This window comes from Falco rusticolus, chromosome 5 (assembly GCF_015220075.1).
Source record: "Falco rusticolus isolate bFalRus1 chromosome 5, bFalRus1.pri, whole genome shotgun sequence".
Classification (NCBI taxonomy): domain Eukaryota; kingdom Metazoa; phylum Chordata; class Aves; order Falconiformes; family Falconidae; genus Falco; species Falco rusticolus.
The window spans coordinates 79,523,441-79,541,148 of NC_051191.1; the positions used below are offsets into that span (position 1 = coordinate 79,523,441).

The window sequence follows — 17,708 nt, forward strand, 5'->3', positions numbered from 1 at the left end:
GATAATGAACTCTAGCATCTTACAGGGAAGGTAAGAAAGATACACTCAAGTGAACAGAGAGAAAGCTTGCATGCCCATAAATATCAGTCAGAGAAAATACGCAAAACGTTAGTAACCTTCTTCAGATATTAACCTGTAATATGTTAAATTAGAATTTCTATGCTTTATCTAGGCCCTAATATTAACGTTACTTCTGACCTACTGGCCTTTTATATTGCCAGCTTTCCTCCACATGGTGTTTGCCTATCATTTCTGATAACTGCATAACAAATTATTTATGACAGAAGCCTAAAAAAGGCATGGTGCACTTCAGGGTAAGTATGTTTGGCACAAAGTTATCACGGTACCACGTCTCTTTTGGCATTCAGCTAGTTTTGTGATGAACGTTGTCATTCCTCCTAAAGCAATAATACCCAAGAGGTGTACCACTAACCCACTTACTGCATGATTTACCTCAAACAGGGCTGCACGTATACACGCTTTGGTGACACAGTATGCGTGAATCCATTTAAGCACCTGTTTCAGCACTTGCAGAATTTTAGGGCCTTTGACTGTAGTTCTTATAGAGCAGAGGTTGTCTTTATTCTGCATTTTCTCCACTAACTGGAGATCTTGACAGAAGGTATTGTAATAGTAATTACCTGTAGGATCTATGAGTGGATGGGCTATTTGAAGAATAACCAAATTCCATGGTATAATGTGAACGTTCAGTAGCTGGTGATGGTGGTGGGTTCAAAATCTAAGGGGAAAAAAAGAAAAAAGCCACAGTTAAAAAAAAAAAAAAAGATGCGAAGGAGACTCAGGAAAACATCAGTTATAAATTTTCTTTTTAGTACTGTTAAATAGAAACCTTAAGCTAAGAATTGCACATATAGCCCCTCCCAACAAACAGGGTTTTTCTTCTGTTTATTCCCCAGTTCCTTAACAGACACTGAAAATGCCGCTTGTTACTGTTCCCATAGAAGCTATTACTAAGCTCTTCTCAAAAAACGCTGACCGCTGTTGCTATTTTGACATACCCAGAGCTGAAAAGGAAAGTTGAAGCTATAGCTGTTCAATATGAGATTGTCACTAGGGATACCACTGCCCTAGGCAAACCGGCAGGTGTCTGCTGCTGCTAGCTGGAGTCCTCAAGTATTATGCTGTTTATAATACTTGCAGTGTGCTGTCCAGGGCAAGTATTTCTTCCCTATACAGGCATGCTCGTACTGCACGAACAATTATTTTGATTAATTTGAAGATATAACATGATGAGTTGATTCCTGGAACTGGAAACAGACAGTTGAAGATTTCAGCCTGCACTGACTAGGCACGTAACACTCGATAGTGGCTTGGTGGACTTCATATAAAAGTATCTAAAACAACAACCATGGATGTTAGAAGTAAAGAGACAGGGAGCCCTCTAGGGCTGGTACCAACTTCTGTAGAGCATCTAATCTAGCGCAGCACACGAGGAGTAGTATGGAGTTGCAAGACAGTTGTTTATTTATCTGTCACTTGCAAGACACATGACACAAACTTCAGTTTAATTCCTTGAAGGGTCTATACAGAACCAACCATAGTTTTACTTCCAGAGGCACATGGCAGAGTATAATGGAAGGAGATTGCTCTGCTAGAGCTGCTCAACATTTATAGGGATTTTTTCATCCCTATAATGTTCAGTCTAACATCTTTTGCTGGCACTGAGCTCTCTCACAACTTTTTAGAATTAATAGGAATTTCCTATACTGTTTTGGAAAAAGACTATCTCCTCTCTCTTGCCTTTCAAATTCACTTACTCCATGTTCAAACAAGTTTATTAGACTAAAAATTCAAACCAAAATATTTATCTCTCAATTAATTATCCTCAGAAAGAAACTGGCACTCCCCTGAAAGTTATTAAAGGCCTATGAATAATGGAATGACTTACTGGAGGAAAGTAAGTGCCTTTGGTACTTGAAGAACTACTGGAAGAGGCTCCAGTGACATGGGCTCTGTCATAGGGTGGCCCGCTGCTCCCTCCCATAATGCTGAGGGAGCTGATCACAGATTTACCTCGAGACATCCCTGAAGAACAAAGATGTATGTCAATATTCAATTTTTTGAAGCAAACAGAGAAAAGCTTTAAAAAAAAATAATCTTAGAGGATAAGCAATATAAGCACAACTCCTAAAATCAAAACTAATCTTCTTGGTATTAAGAGCAAATTTAGTGCTCCTTGACAGATAACTGGAATGAAGACTGTCAGGGAATAAACATGTTGGCTCTGTGTTATCAGCTACTCAACTGCAGGACTTGGCACTGGGCTATACTAGAACTGTGTGAAGAGAAAACATTTCTTTCACTTGAATGGCTGGAAAAGACTTGAGAGAACAGGCATTCAGGCACTATTTCTATGCCTCAGAATAAAACATGAAACTGACTCTGACCACCTCAACTGAGCAACTGAAATGTGTGCAAGAGGAGAGGCAGTTTGTGTTCTTTCATTTCGACACTGTTAAGTGAGCTTTTGCTACTGGACTGAAGCATGCTGGCAGAGTCCAAGCGGGAAATGGAGAGGTATGCCACTGTGCTCAAAATAATGGTGAAAATTCTGCTCAAAGACTCTCTTTATGAAAGCAGGTTATTACAGAAAGCAAAGAAATTTGGTGCATTATTTTAACCCTGTAACAGCCTAACAGCACCTCCGTGTTCTGACTGGAACCTGCTGGATCCAAAGCTATGTGTTACAGTACATATTTAATAAACACATACAGAAGCAATGCATACAAATAAAGTTCAGCATTGCCGTTAGGTCTTATTTTTTAAACAGCATCATCATCATGTGGTTGGATTGGTGTTGGAAACTTCATCATCAAATGAAATAAGCTGAAACCACTGTTCTTGCTGGTCATTACAGACTTTACAAGAAGTTTCACAAGTACACAAACCCAGTCTAAAAATTTAACAAGAATGATTACATGATGTTTAAAATCCCATGAATATAACGCTGTGTAACTTTACCCTGTACTGTCAAGACACCTTGCTGACGCTGTAATAGTCCAAAAAGAGGCTTCTTTAATAGCAAAATAAGGGAACTCCCACAGCATGTGTATCTATTTGAGCTTATGGTTCTGCAAAGTGTCTAAATGCTTGTGAATAGTGTAAGTAAAATAGCAGTTTGTTATTATAAAGAAGGATGGGGAAAGCCTTGACAGCCCTGGCTTCGAACAGCTTCCAGGAACTATGCATCTGGAATGGACATCTCCTGTGCATATGTGGACAGTATGATCACATCCATTTACTTACTCACCAGGAAGAGACCCTGACAAAGAGCTTGGGTGAGGCACATAACCAAGGGGTACAGAGGCTGGTCCATGCACCACGTAATCATTGGTCATTGTTTCCCCGTCTCCCTTCATGCGTGGGCACAGCACCCTCTGGCAGATGAAGTACATTGCTCCAACCACAAAAACTGTAAGGATCACACCAATGATGGACCCTATGGTGTTGTTGGGCTGTGGCGCAGGTTCCTCTGTTGTATCTAGAAGGAAAATCAAACTGTGTAAGTTAATCCAACAGCTTCATGTACCAACATCAGTTTTCCTGACATCTTTCTACACTGGAAAAGTAAAAGCCTACTCTTCTGTAGGCAGACAACAGCTTTCAAATTAATATATGGAAGGAACAAACAGGCACTGGGACAGGTCTATTTAAAGACTCTGAGTGCCCATAAGGGCTACCTGTGCACAAGATGATCTCCACACATACAGAGAGGTTTTTGAATCACAAATGGCAGGAAATGAACAGTACATGCATGTGCAGGGGTGTTGCTGAACCAGGTCCTGATCTTCATGCTGGCAGGCAGGGCTGTCCTTTGAACTTGATGAATAAGACCTGCAGCCATGACTCCAGATGGCACTGTGCTGGGGACTCCAGTTATGCTTTTTCTTGTCACTAAAGACGATGACAACTAGTTTTCATGTTGTACCTTATCATATAAACACCTAGGTTAGCACTCTGTAACAAATTGGCACTCCCTTTTCTCAACCATGTAACATTCACTTATGCTGAACCATAGAGGTGACGCACCAATGATGAATTTTGGGTTTGCTGCCATTTATTAAACACCTAACCTACTCCATATCTGACCCACACTGATGGTTTCAGATGTACATAAGCATCAGCTTTAGAGGTGCCATCCTTATGAGGAATCTGTATCTGAAATGATTAAACAGTCAAAATGAGTGGCTTTCCCTACAATACCAATTCTAAGCAAGGACATTTCTGGGAATAATTGACAACCCCCTGCCTGTGCTTCATGAATTTGACAAGAAAAGCAGACTTTAAAGTATTTTCCTGTTCTAGTCAGTGTTTTACATCTTATCCATTACTGCAAGTCTTTTCCTCAACACATTTTCTTCTCCTTGAACACCAAACTCACACTTTAACCAGCTTGTCATAGTTACAGAGGTAAGTAAACAGACTTCTGATCATACTGGAATAGGGACAATGACAACTACGGTCTTACTCTGGGTGGGATAATTTTCTATCCTCCGTTACAAAACCAGAAAATATATGAACCATAATAAAGATAACTATACATATCTGTGATAACGTCTAATAACTTGGTAGCATGACAGAACACCTCCTATTGCTTCTTCTTAAGATCAAGGGTTCAATTCTGGCTTTGCATTTTCAAGTTATGTGTGTGTCAACCGTGATATATGGATCTCTAACACAAGAAGAGATGTCTCTATTTACAATTTCTTTTAAAGCATAGCCAGCGAAAATGAACCTTCAAGCTGGAATTTTAAAGGCAGTGGTTTTCTTGCACAGCCCTGGAGATTTCAAGGTAGGGGATATTGTATGTTACAAATCATAAATCAAGCTCAGGATTACATCTTTTCAAGATACAAAAGAAATTTTAGAATGTTTACTCTATAAACAGTGCTCCTCTGATTCCAGAAGCACCTGCTATTAATTCTCTGGATGAGAAAACCATGAAGCAGAGCAGTTATATATAAAAGCCTCATGCTGCTTTTTAACACTGCATCAACTCAGCATACTAAAAGATTATAGTAAACCAAACCTTTTATTTATTTTAAAAGTTTAAAAAGGTAAGTGGAAAAATTAGTAGCCTGCTCTGCATCAGAAACTAGTCATTCAGATCACTAGTTACTTTTGTTACTCCTACTCCACCATGTTTTGCATTAATTGCATGACAGCAGTTACAAACAGGAGCATTCATTTTGGGAACAACTAATTCAGTCTGGTTGGCAGAACCAAATCTAATTCATAGAGAAGAAACAAATTTTGGATGCTGCAATCAAGTCTCTAGTCTCAGGTTTTACACTTACAGCATCCTTGCTCATCTGAGCTGTCACTGCAGTCCAGGTTGTGATCACATTTCTTGCTTTTCCCGATGCACTGCCCACTGGCACAGCGGAACTGATCAGTTAAGCAAAGCACTGGAAAGAGACCCCCCCACACACACCCCAAGAGTCAGTATCAAAGACTTCTGCTCTTTAAAATGATTAAGAAAACAAGGCACCAAAGCATACAATCAGGAGCATCTTGGGAGAGCTTAGCCTGCTGCTAGCTTCATTTCTTGAAGCAGTGGCACACAAAGTCCCTCATGCCAACCACACAGCAAAAGTGATTAAATGTTCTGTTGAGGATATTGCACAGTAGGTGCCTGGTCCTTACTACCTATTTACAATGAGGACACTAAAAGATGAAAGTTACCTTGTCTAAAATAACTCAGAAGCAGAAGGCCACTGAGAACACAGACACTTATCCCAGGAAATGGTTATTGCAAAATAATTCTAAGAATCTCCAACTCTAAGCATTTACTGTAATATAAGAGAGAAGAATTAAGTTATTAAAAATAAATATGCCAAAACATGATGATAAGATTGTTTAAGATATATAAATGTGGTTTCTCAATGTCCTTGTGCTCTTCCTGTAAACCAGAAAACTCCTTGATCATAGGACAATATATTTCACTTGACATTATGTTTTTAAACTGAAATGAAAGACAGAAGATAAAACTGGATCTTTGCCAGTACACTCAAAAAATAAGCTACCACTTTGGGAAAAAAGGTGCTGCAGGCAAGGTGCTGGCTGTTGTTGTTTACATGTATTTTTGTCTCCTGTTTCTCATAAATCCAGGAATTATGTCTGACTTCAGTTGAATTAAAAAGTTAAACTAAAGGCTTTTCTGTAATCAACTTGAATACTCTGAATAACAGGGCCACTTTGAAGGTGATAAACAGCCCCTGGTCTAGTATCTCCAGTCGCTGGATGGCAGCTGGAAAGCTGACTTGCACAATGTATTTTCACGTCAGCACGTCACCTGGCTAAAAATCACCTTTCATCACACAGGAATTTCTGCATCAGTCTGTATGTTTTTATTTGAGCTGGAGCACATTTTTTGGAAAGAAATTCAGCCTTGATTCAAAGACCCTTAGCCAGTCTCTTCAAAGAAGAAAAATGTACTGAAAGGATATAGAGAAGAGGCATCCTTTCAAGCTTACAAGTTGTCCCTACAAGTCTTCACTACTTGCACAGTGGGTGAAAGGGCGAGTTTGCTCATGTTTCACATTGTATAATGGTGGGGTAGTTGAGATTCCACCAGCACAACCTGTCCTTCCTAAAATTAAGAGAACCTAACTCTCTGCAATAGCACTTCCCTCTGTAACGATGGCTTAAGTACTCTCTTTTGCTGTGCTCTATAGGAAGAAGAGGTCTCCAGAAATCTCATCTGTCTCTCACTCCTGCTTACTCAGAAATGCTTAACTTGGTTTTGTTCAGGTAGTATAAAATAAACAATCTTAAGACTTTTACTCAGTACAAGGTACACAAAAAACTACGGCAAGGATTTGCTCCACTTCGTAATTTGCTCCCAGTTACCAATTCTTTAGAGCTTAAAAACATACCCTTTTTAAAATTTTCACAAACAGAGCTTAAACCACTGTACAGGAGATCAGTGTTATTTTCATTTCATAGGTGGAGAAACAAAAGTATGGAGTTGCAAAATAAATTCCTATTTAATAGACCAGTATAAAACCTAGCAGAACCTCAGATCCTTCCAAACGCTACTCAGCAACAACTTTGGCATTTATCATAGTGTCCCTGTGACAGCTCTATTTTCATCACACTTCAAAAGATTCTCTGTACCTTCGCAGTTCTTCTCATCTGAGTTGTCCTGACAATTTGCTTCTCCATTGCACCGGAGGGCACTGTCTATGCACTGTCCACTTTCACACTGGAACTGGGTGTCTGAGCACACTGGGCAGTTCTTTTCATCACTGTGGTCCTCACATTCAGTGAAACCATCACAGCGCCAGGCCACTGGGATGCAGTCAATCTCACCTGTGAAACAGGTGAACTGCTGAGGGGAGCATGTTGGCGGTTCTTTAAAAATCAAGCAAACAAAGAAAAATTAAAAATCCAGATGAACAAACAGCAGATCAGGACAGGTAAGGACAAGAGCTCAGCTGCTTTCATTTATCAAGATGACAAACATGCCAGATCATAAGAGAACTTCTACCCCCACTGCCTCCACAGTCATTTGTGCAGATCTTGAGTCCATGTGACTGATGCAGGCTCACATTGATGGAGGCTCATTAGACAAAGAACAAGAGGAACAGAGAAATATGCACACTCAAAACACAATTATTTTCCTCCCTTCCCACTTCAGCTTCTTACATGCTTCTCTTAGTAGGTCTTCAAAAGTCTTCTTTTAAAGTAAACACACTTTTCTAGTCCCGCTTTCCTGCAACACCACTGTATTCGCAGCTGATGGCTCACTTTTTTAAATGTTCAACAGTCATTGCATAGAAAACGTTAAAAAGATGTAATGCGCTGCAGATGGATGCACTGTGACTCAGTGTCTAGTTATGTGCCCTCAACAGTTCTGTTCAGTCAAAATTCCTTTAAAACAACAAAAAACTGCTCCATCTAGTCAATTCCCACTATCTCAACACAGCTGTGAGCGGTTATTTAACATTTACTACAGTAACTGTTAATCTCATGCAGTAAGTGTGTGTGGATTTTTTTTTTTACCCCCCCCCCACCCCCCGCCCCCCCCCTTTTTGGCCTGGTATTAAATTTGCTCTGAGAAAATATCTGGTTTATGTTAGCTCTTGTTCCATTGTGAGACCACACGTCGCCTTGATGGCAAGAAGATTGCATAATAAATTCATTCAGTATGATGGCACAAAGAGACGCAAGTACCAAAGTGCCTCTTCTCTCCCCCATTTCAACCCCACCCTTGGAGACAGCAGGGTGTAGACTATAGTGGCCATATCGCCATGGAGGGGGCAACTTGCCCTTCTGAGACTGCAGTTGAGAAAGACATGCACAGGGTGAGTTTGAGGAGGACAACAGAGAAGAATAAAATGGCACAGACATGACGCAATATGCCAGAATGAGAAGCTACTACTGTTTGAAAAAGAAGAACATACAGAATGATAGAAAAAATGTTATAAAAACCATACAATTAAAAAAATCAAGTTGAAATAATTCAGTGGTCTTCAGCAGAAAGGATGAAGAGAAATTCTTATTCAACAGTCAATGAGTGAATTTTTTATTTTCTCTTACTCCTCCTCAGTAATTGCGCATTTAGCTGAGGGAAAGGCAAAGAGGCACCATGTAAAAGCGTGTAACAGCACCTGGGGCACTGCCACATTCTTTCTGCTCAGAAGCCAGCCTTAAAGATGGAGACATACCTCCAACCCAGAAGCTGAGAGCTCGGTGACACAAAGCACGGGAAGGACTTACCTCCGCAGGACAGCTCATCCTGCAGCAGAACAAGGTGGACTGGGCAAGAGCAGCGTGTGGTGCCATCGCCCTTCACGATGCAAATGTGAGAGCAGCCACCATTATCTTGAGAACAAGGATGTTGTCCTGTGATTTAAAAGTAAAACAGGCAAGTGCTGACAAGAAATCCCCACCTCTCTTCCGACCTTTCAGTGATTTCTTTGGACTCACAGGGACTCCCTTCATTACTTCCTTCCCCCTGGGGAGAGCACTACTAAAAACAACTCAGAAAAAGTTGTATTTTGTTTTGTGTATCTTTTCCCTTTACACACAGCAATAGTTACCACACACATAGGTAACTGTCCATTATCTGAAACAAGGTAAGAATCATACCATGGGTTCTACTAAAACAGTAGCCAGAGTATTTTGCTTCTTGTGTTAGGCAGAACTAGTTCTCTGCAGCAAAAATAGTAACATTAGTAATATGAAAAGATGCTTTGGATTCCACACTGCTTTTTCTCTATCAAAGACCATTAGAAAAGTAAACTTTTCTAATTTATGAATTCTGAAGCTTCCACACGGTCTCTATAACTCAAATTAACATGCTCTAGATAAATATATCTCTTCATTTTAATGTTTAATAAGGACAACATATTTCTCTTGGAACTCCTGACAGATTTACTGAGACTAATAGCAAACAAAACTAGTAGTAGTCTGCACTGATGCTTTAATTAAACATCCCCAGACATTTTTCTACATATTTCTCCAAGGCATGCACCACAGCCTATTAACCAGGCCTATTTCCTCCAGGATGATGGCAGCTCCACTGCTTTAACCATCAAGCTCCCATCATTTCAAGCACATTTTTTGATGGGGGGAAGGATATATCCTGGTAAACAGAAAACTGGTAGAAGTGCAGCCGTGTTCAACACAAATTGTTATTTACTACATACTTCCTTAGTGCAATGCAACGTTGCTCTTCTGTCTTTTACTTTTAATATGAATTGGCACCAACAAAAATGTTCACCTTGCCTTTGAAACATTTATTGTTAAGTAAAAGGCCCTGAGAGCTGTGCTTGTCTAAATGGAGTAAACACCTAATAATGACTCACTAGTGTGATCCACAAAATCCTCCACTAGGAATAACAGGACGTTTCCTCTGTGTCTACACTGTCAAATGCCAGGTGCCTGTATGGAACTACCCATAAAGTTGTCATCAGCAACAAAACGTGATGCTGGGTTTGTGATAAGATTTCCAGTCCATTGCTAACTGCCTGAAGGAAACAAACTTAATTGCACCCTGGCAATGTACAGACACAAAATGATACCAATTTCTGGACCCTTTGATTTGCACTGGCATCGATCAGTGGCAAGGCAAAAGAGGCTCATCTTGCTGCAGCCTCTCCTTGGCTTGAGCCCCACAGGCACTGTCTGCACTTGCAAACAGGGACTGCACTTACTGTATTCCTGAATATTGAGCTCTTTCACAGCATGGATGTCACTGAGTTGTGCAATACGGGCTTGGACCTTTGTACGTCCTTCTCGACCAGTCATATCAATCTTTTCAATCATCTGCTGTTGCCTGTCAATCCAATACAGCCAGTTTTCAAATACGGTTAGTCCCACAGGCTGCAAGATATTAGAGTCTTCCAAAACGATCCGGTTAGCACCTGCAGAAAGGAAACAGTAGTTTAGCTCAACTAGAATAAAATTAAATACTATCCAAACATTTTCTACACTACTCCACTACCTTCTGTTCCTTTTACACTACCAGGTAAGCCTACTATAAAAGCACAACCAACCCTGGGTCCTCTGATGCAAGACTGATGCATTGTGCATCAGACAGATGATCATTTTTTTTCTGCTTTCATCAAGACAACAATTTTTGAGCTTCAAATACATTTACTGTATTTAACAAGCATCTGGAGTTGTGGGGCTCAGCTCTCATGAGCCTCTCCAGTCTTTATCAATATGATGGAAATTGGTAATTCTTTTCATTCTTTTGTCCTTTTTTGGAGAGATTAGCTGCTTTGTCTTGGCATACAACAGGGAATAAGAAGACGGATTATTAGCTTGAGTTAACTAATACAAGATAAAATCAAAATGAAGACAAGATAGTTAGTACTTCTCACATGAACGATGAGATTAAGGTAAACACTTGACTTCTGACTTACTCATATTCTTTCAACTACATTATTTTCACTAAGGTTTTGATGCTAAATTGGGAAACACTTGTTTCTTCCTAGCGAAGATTTACTTTCCTCAATTTCTTCAGCAATCATCAGTAGCAGCCAAGAGGCTTTATACCTCTGCAGAGTATTTGTTGACTTTTATGCCAAATTACCCAGCATTAAATAGTCAAGAGCAACTGTCACATTTCACGGCTAACACTCCACATAAACAGAAGACAGTCCACAGCTGTTTTAAAGGTGTCATTAAAGATTGTCCAAAGACAGTGAAAACTTTGTAACTCACACACAGAAGGAAAGTATGCTATTCAAAACCTGAGGGAACAGGAGTGAGGTGTAATCCATGCTTTATTTTACATGATAGGACATGGTCACTAACGCTCAAATATTCAGCGAGGTTTATGAGATTCCGAACATAAAATTATTCAGAAACATAAGGAACCTGCTTCAATTTTGAAATGCTGAGACAACATCACACAAGCTACAACTTAGGCCACAGCTTGAAAATGTACATATAAATCCAGGTAATTCAGGTATCGGGGCTCACTGCTATGCTTATTTTTCCCTTTTACTACAGCAAACAATAGCTTTGCATATGTTCATCCACAAAACAATTTCTAGTAATTTTTTATATTTTGTCCTGTATATTTTCCACAGAATAATAAAAAAAAAATATCTACCACGTCTCTACCATATGCACACAAGATAATGTTATGGGACAAACGACACATATATTTCATGATGTAATAGTCTGCATAAGTTCTACTTATTGAAGTAGAGAATATAAGTATAGTAGAGAATATAAGAGTATATAAGTTGAGAATTTAATCAACAGTATGTCAGGGATGATGACTTACAAACAAATTCAGCTATGAAAATTATATTCATCTCCTTTTCATTAAGCACAGAGCTCAGAAGTTAAGTAACCTTCCAAACATTTAGCAAGTGGTAACATCTAAAACAGAACAGGGGTATCAAATATTAATCCTCAGCTAGACTGGGCTCTCACCACCACTTTGAAACACCACCAGCAATGATCTGATTAAGAAAAGACGTTTATAGATTCTGTAGGAGCCTATACCCAGACTGATGTAGAAATTAATACACTGAGTGATGTAACTCAAACTAAGTAACTGCAACCGTCTATTAATCCTCATGAACATGACTCATTGTATAGGGAAAAGGTAAGGAACAGCAACCTGCATCTCAAGGAGAAGAAAAGCTAAGCTGGGAATAGGGGAAAACTCAAAGATGACAGGAAGGAATATAGTTAAAACTAAGACCCTGACCTCCCCAAATGTAGTCTGTATATGCCCTGCTCTGCCCTGCCCATGTCAATCACAACAATATTCTGCAGTATGCTCCTAAGGCTCTGAAGCTTAAAATTTTCACTCCCTTAATGTCTTAATCTTTCTTTTTAATATTTGTGACCAAATGTAACTGACTATTTCTGACTAAACCAAGACACTGAAATCCCTCCTTCCATAAACCAACAATAAAATCTGAAGCTGGCTCATCAGGGCGCTAGTCCCCTTTATTGGGAATGTCAGATGAAAGGGAGATGTGATTAAGAGGAGCTTTGTCTCCTGGCATCACCATTCTCTCTCCAGCAATACCTTTTACAAAAAGACTTCAAAACAAATACATACAAAAATCAGGACACACCCACAGCTCACTATTTCCAAATAAAAATTACTTAATTCCAGAATCATTAGACATTTCCAAATTACACTAATTATTCTGGAATAGAATAACTAATTTCCAAATAGTTTCCATGGTAGGGAGCTAATTCCAGTCATTTTTTCATAAACAACCCCTTAATCATGTGAAGAATCTGGTTAGCTTCAACAGGATCTCCCATTTGGGCAGCACAACCAAGTCCTAACTGCATGCCTGAAGGACAGGGAGGAAAAGAAGGACGGCATCACATAAACGACATTCTAGCTCTCCTTCTCTTTATGGGTACTGGCATCTACAGAGCTGACAGAGCAAAAGACAGTACATGTTTTTAAGAAGCTAACATGCAGAAGAATTACTCTGCCAGTCAAAAGAGCCTATTAATCAGCATTCCTAGGCACAGGAATGCATCTCAGCAGTTAGCAATTTATCGTGGTGATTATAACAGTCTATTTTGCAGTGCAAATGCCAAAATGCAGGAGAGGTTTTGGCATGATTTTTTTTTCTTTGTGTTCTTTGAAACTATGGTGAGCTTTTACTACACAACATTGGTGGATCCAATAGCCACGTGTTTAAGAAGAAAAAACCCAAAAAGACAGAATCATTAAAAGCAGACTGAATTAGAATTTAGACCAATCTCCTTCTCTGGTGTCCTAATTTCTGGCAGATACAAGGAGAGAAACAAAGTATGTGTGATGTTCAGCTGCCCATTTACTCATGCACACCCTGGATCTGTAATAGCCTAGAACACACCGAGATACATCATACTACATTGTTTTAAGAATAGTTTACAAACTCAGGTTATGTCCTTTGTTTTAAAATAGTAAACAATCAGGATATTGCAGTTCATTAGTGACCCTGACTCTTCCAGTGACACACCATGTGAATCACTGAAAAGAATTACTATCTTGCTAAGCCTCGATCCTAAGAATTTGAAAACTGAAATGCTTTCCAAAACAAAAGCTTATTTTAGCAACTTAATAAAAAGCTGAAAATCACCGTGGTGTCAACAGGATTACATGCTGCTACTTTGAACAAAGGTATCATGTCATCAGCAAAAGACATTACTACAAACTACCATAACTTTTGTTAAGTTTTCAAACTTGCTCACAGATTGCAAGAAGTGTGTCCTTATCTCCTTAGACATGTACTTATGCTTCTAAGAGTAGAAAACACTCAGCTGAAGTATGATGACACACATTATTCAAGTTGGGGACGGACTTACTGCAAAGGAAGGAGAAATTCTGCCACTGCCCTCCACTAGCAGCAGCATGAGGGAGGCATATACCCCACCACCTAACAGAGATGGGTATGTCACTGTCACTCAAAGTCCTGTCACTCCCAGCAGCAACATCCACCCCAATTTGCATCACAACAAATTACAACCGAAGCCACATGAGGCAGCTAGCTGATCCAGCAGCTTGCTGGATCCAGCTAGCAAATAAGAGACATCTCAGTCTGTCTCACCCAGTCTGACTGTATGATATTCCCTCTTCTCTCGCTCCAGTTCTGGTTCCTTGCTGGACTCTTTCCTGAATGAATTCAGCTTTCCAAACCAATAGAACACTGTTCTCTACTTCTTTTTCCACATATTGTTGTTCGGTTATCGTTTTGCTTACGTGGTTAAGTGAGCTGAATCAAGTCATAGAGGAGGTCAGACAAGCCAACCTTAGGGAGCAGGCAAAGAGAATTCCACAGCTGGAAGAGGGAGTTTTTTGCCTTTTCAGTACAGAGAGATTTTAGATTTGCTCTATCCTTCTCACATCGTTTCACCCTAACTGACAGGTACCTAAGTGACCTGCACACCTGCTGCTTTAATTCTGCAGGAAAGATTTTTACACTAACAGGAAACTTCCCTCTGACTGACAGATTACTGTACCAAAACCAATACCTTTACAAACAACCCCCTCCCTCCCCTTTCCAAAACTGCTGCAATGTGTTTATGAACTAACTTTGGGAAATCACACAAAGGTCTTGCAGTGAGAAACTGAAGTAAATAGCATGTGTAGTAATTAATAATGCAAATCATAGATAGAGGCATGAAACTGTAAAGGCACACTGCATGAATCATGCACATTCCCTGGCTGGGAATTCAGGGACCGATTAGAATCACAGTACAGGCTGTTTATAGTAGGAAGGAAAAGAAGACACCTTTCTCTGCATTCCCCCACACCCACACCACACAAATGAATCACTGAATTAAAGTGCTACTCTACCTGAAAGGTCACTGCTTTCAATTCTCCGCAGGTCTGAATCAGCCCAGAACAACTTGCCTAGCTGGCTGTCAATAGCTAAGGCTATGGGCTTGCTCAAACCACTGAAAAAAAGGACCTCTCGTTCAGTTCCATCCAGGGCTGCTCTCTCAATTTTAGGAGACCTTTCCTGTAGGTTGGTGAAATACATGTATCTGGAATAGGAATGATTAGAGTTAAAAAAAAGATTATTTGATCTTTCCACATTTTCGCTGTATGACCAAGTCATCTTAACAAATGTCAAAAATAATTTATGTTCTGACAAACAGAAACCAACCTGTAGTAAGGAAACAATTTCATTCTCAAGACCCTCAGCCTGAATTTCCCCACATCACTATTTCAGCTACATACCCTTTCTCTGGATTCACCACAATGGCCCTGGGCCTATCTTGATCTCCTTTGAGCACCACTCCCATGGGTCTCCCATCCAGGCGTGTCACATTGATCACATTAGTAGCTTCGCAGGTCCAGTAGATATAGCGGCTGTAGATGTCAATGCTCAGGTCATAAGGCTGCATATCTAGGTTTTGATTGGGAACTGGACTTGTTACAACAGTGAGGCTCTACAAAGGAAAGAAAAACAATCCACAGAAGTGCATTTAATCTGATCTACTGTGAGCAATTTTGTTTGCTATGGTTGCACCGCATCAAACTATTGCTCAGGAAAAGCAGGCAGCTAAAACACTATCATAAAGCAAGGAGACACCCAGGTCCAGTTGCCCCACCAACACCTTTGATCAGGTATAGACACTTAGTCCTGATGGTGTGTTGTAACAGCAATAATGTAAGTTGGTTCAACTCACAAGACTTAGCAAGTTTGACCAGTAAAGTCCAAATTATCTCTATGTTGAAACAGCAGGGTCAGCTTCCGCATTTCCTCTGCTTTTTTGACAACTCTTAAGTTCAGCTGGATATACCCAAACCCAGCACATTTAGCACTCTACAACAGAAACACGTCACCCCTAATTTTCAAAGCTGCAGCCGAACAGATGAAAACACGGGCAAAGTCAAGCCAGACAGCACCTGAAATTCTTGCCTAATTCTTCGCCACCATCACTGCCACCACACTTTGGGGACATAACGTAAGGATGAATAATAAATGGGAAGGCAAGTCTGCCTGACAGAAAAGACACCAACTAGCATTTGACAGTGACTTTGGAGCACTTCTAGCTAACACCCTTCTGCTTCAAAGTTCTTGCCTTCTACTGGTCCAGACCTCTGGACTTCACAATCCTTTTAATATTCTTTTTTCTTCTTTAGAAAGAAACTACGGAGTGTCCCTATAGTGAAAGGTAAACCTAACTGACATCTTCCATGAACTTTTAAAAAAGTATGAAAAAGATCAGTAACTCACAAAACATGGCCTTATATAATCTTTTTGGAAAGCTTCATGCTTTTGAGGTGAGCAGCCTCCACCCTCTCACCCTCAAATTAAACTTCACCAGAAAATTTGCCTAACTTTATTTGGTTTGCCACCTCTACGAAAGGGTGTGCCTACAAGTCTTACATTTGTTTATTTTGCTGAAGCTGGCAAAACCCTGGTGCCTTTGACTAGTTTTGGGTGTTAAATTATTTAGATATTCCAAAATTAAAACCATTGCTAAATTAAGAGTTAAGGCTGAAGGGCGTTCAGCAGGATCCAACTACCACCACACCCACCAACAGAAACCACACTGTCTTACAAGTTAAACTGAATATAGCACCTCTGTGTTGTTCATCTTAGTCTCTGTTCCTCCCTCTTTCAAAAGATCAGGAAGAAAAAAAACCCCTATTTGAAAATGTGAAAATGAGTAAGCAGTCATTGCTCACAACGAACCTCACTAAACCTGCATCACCTTTTTCCTTCTACCCCGCTCTATTTTTTCCTGTATCCCCCAGTCAAATACATTTTCCCAAACCTGGTACATCCCACTACAGGTCACTAGTTTCAGCCTCCTCGCTCGGTGGTTGATAACTCTCTTCCTGCCCCCACCAGAACCTGGGCAGCTTCAGACACAGCCATGTGCTCACGGAGTCCCATGCTCTTCATTTCAAAGTCAATGCCCCTGCCACTGCTCATTTGCGACCCTTCCATCTCTCTCATACACTCCATCCCTCCCAAAAGCATTCCCTTCCATGTTGCACTTCTCCCAAATAGGGGTTTCCAACAGCCCCCAGGCAAAAGACAGTGTTGAGCAAATAATGCATCTTTAATTTGAACAATAGCATCTTTAAATTGGCCTTGTCTTCCATGTTTTATTTCTTATTCCACCTCCCAGACTGTTGGCTGAGGACTCCAGAAACTCCAGATGCCACTTGTTTGGCCAAGTGACAGCTAGTAATCAACAGAAGTCTGTGTATCTAAATTATTCATGTACAATTATTCATTGTTGGGTGTAGGGCATGCCTTCCTCATCTTTTAGTAATTCCATCACCCGCAGGATACCTGACTGCCGTCTTCCTGTGCCTTCCGGATGATGTTCTGCCGAGAATCAATCCAGTACAGCTGCTTATCCAGGGGATCATAATCGATGGCTCGAACATTCCTGAGACTATGGATGGGGAGTATGATATCTGGACTCTGTTGCTCATCTATCACCATCCGATTAATTGCATTCTTCTGACTGAACAACAGAAAGGTTGTAGGAGCTTGATGGGTTAAAAAAAAAAAAAAAAAAAAAAAAAAAGGAAAAAAAGGAGGGTCAAAGGGTTACACATAGGAATAACATTGGTTATTTGTATGCTCAACAACAACAACGACTGTATATAATCAGGTAGTACCTATTATTTCATTCCATTCCTCTTCTCTCTTTTCCTTTGCCCCTCCCCCCCCCCCCCCAAAAAAAAAAAAACCAACCCAAAACCCAAACCACAACCCAAAACCTAA

General features: G+C 40.2%; 1 protein-coding gene across 3 annotated transcripts in view; it reads right to left on the minus strand.

Annotated features, from left to right (window-relative positions):
- The window catches only part of LRP6 (LDL receptor related protein 6), a 128,275-nt gene that overhangs the window by 7,344 nt on the left and 103,223 nt on the right, over positions 1–17,708 (minus strand). The window contains exons 13-22 of one of the 3 annotated variants that reach the window (XM_037387499.1): positions 17,268–17,470; positions 15,194–15,405; positions 14,807–14,997; positions 10,185–10,394; positions 8,746–8,871; positions 7,141–7,335; positions 5,319–5,429; positions 3,272–3,502; positions 1,910–2,046; positions 642–739 (exon numbers count right to left, since the gene is read on the minus strand). In XM_037387499.1, coding sequence (XP_037243396.1) covers positions 642–739; positions 1,910–2,046; positions 3,272–3,502; positions 5,319–5,429; positions 7,141–7,335; positions 8,746–8,871; positions 10,185–10,394; positions 14,807–14,997; positions 15,194–15,405; positions 17,268–17,470 — 1,714 coding nt within the window. Of the gene's footprint in view, positions 1–641; positions 740–1,909; positions 2,047–3,271; positions 3,503–5,318; positions 5,430–7,140; positions 7,378–8,745; positions 8,872–10,184; positions 10,395–14,806; positions 14,998–15,193; positions 15,406–17,267; positions 17,471–17,708 lie in introns of all 3 variants that reach the window. The other 2 variants (XM_037387497.1, XM_037387500.1) reach the window with 2 other exon arrangements.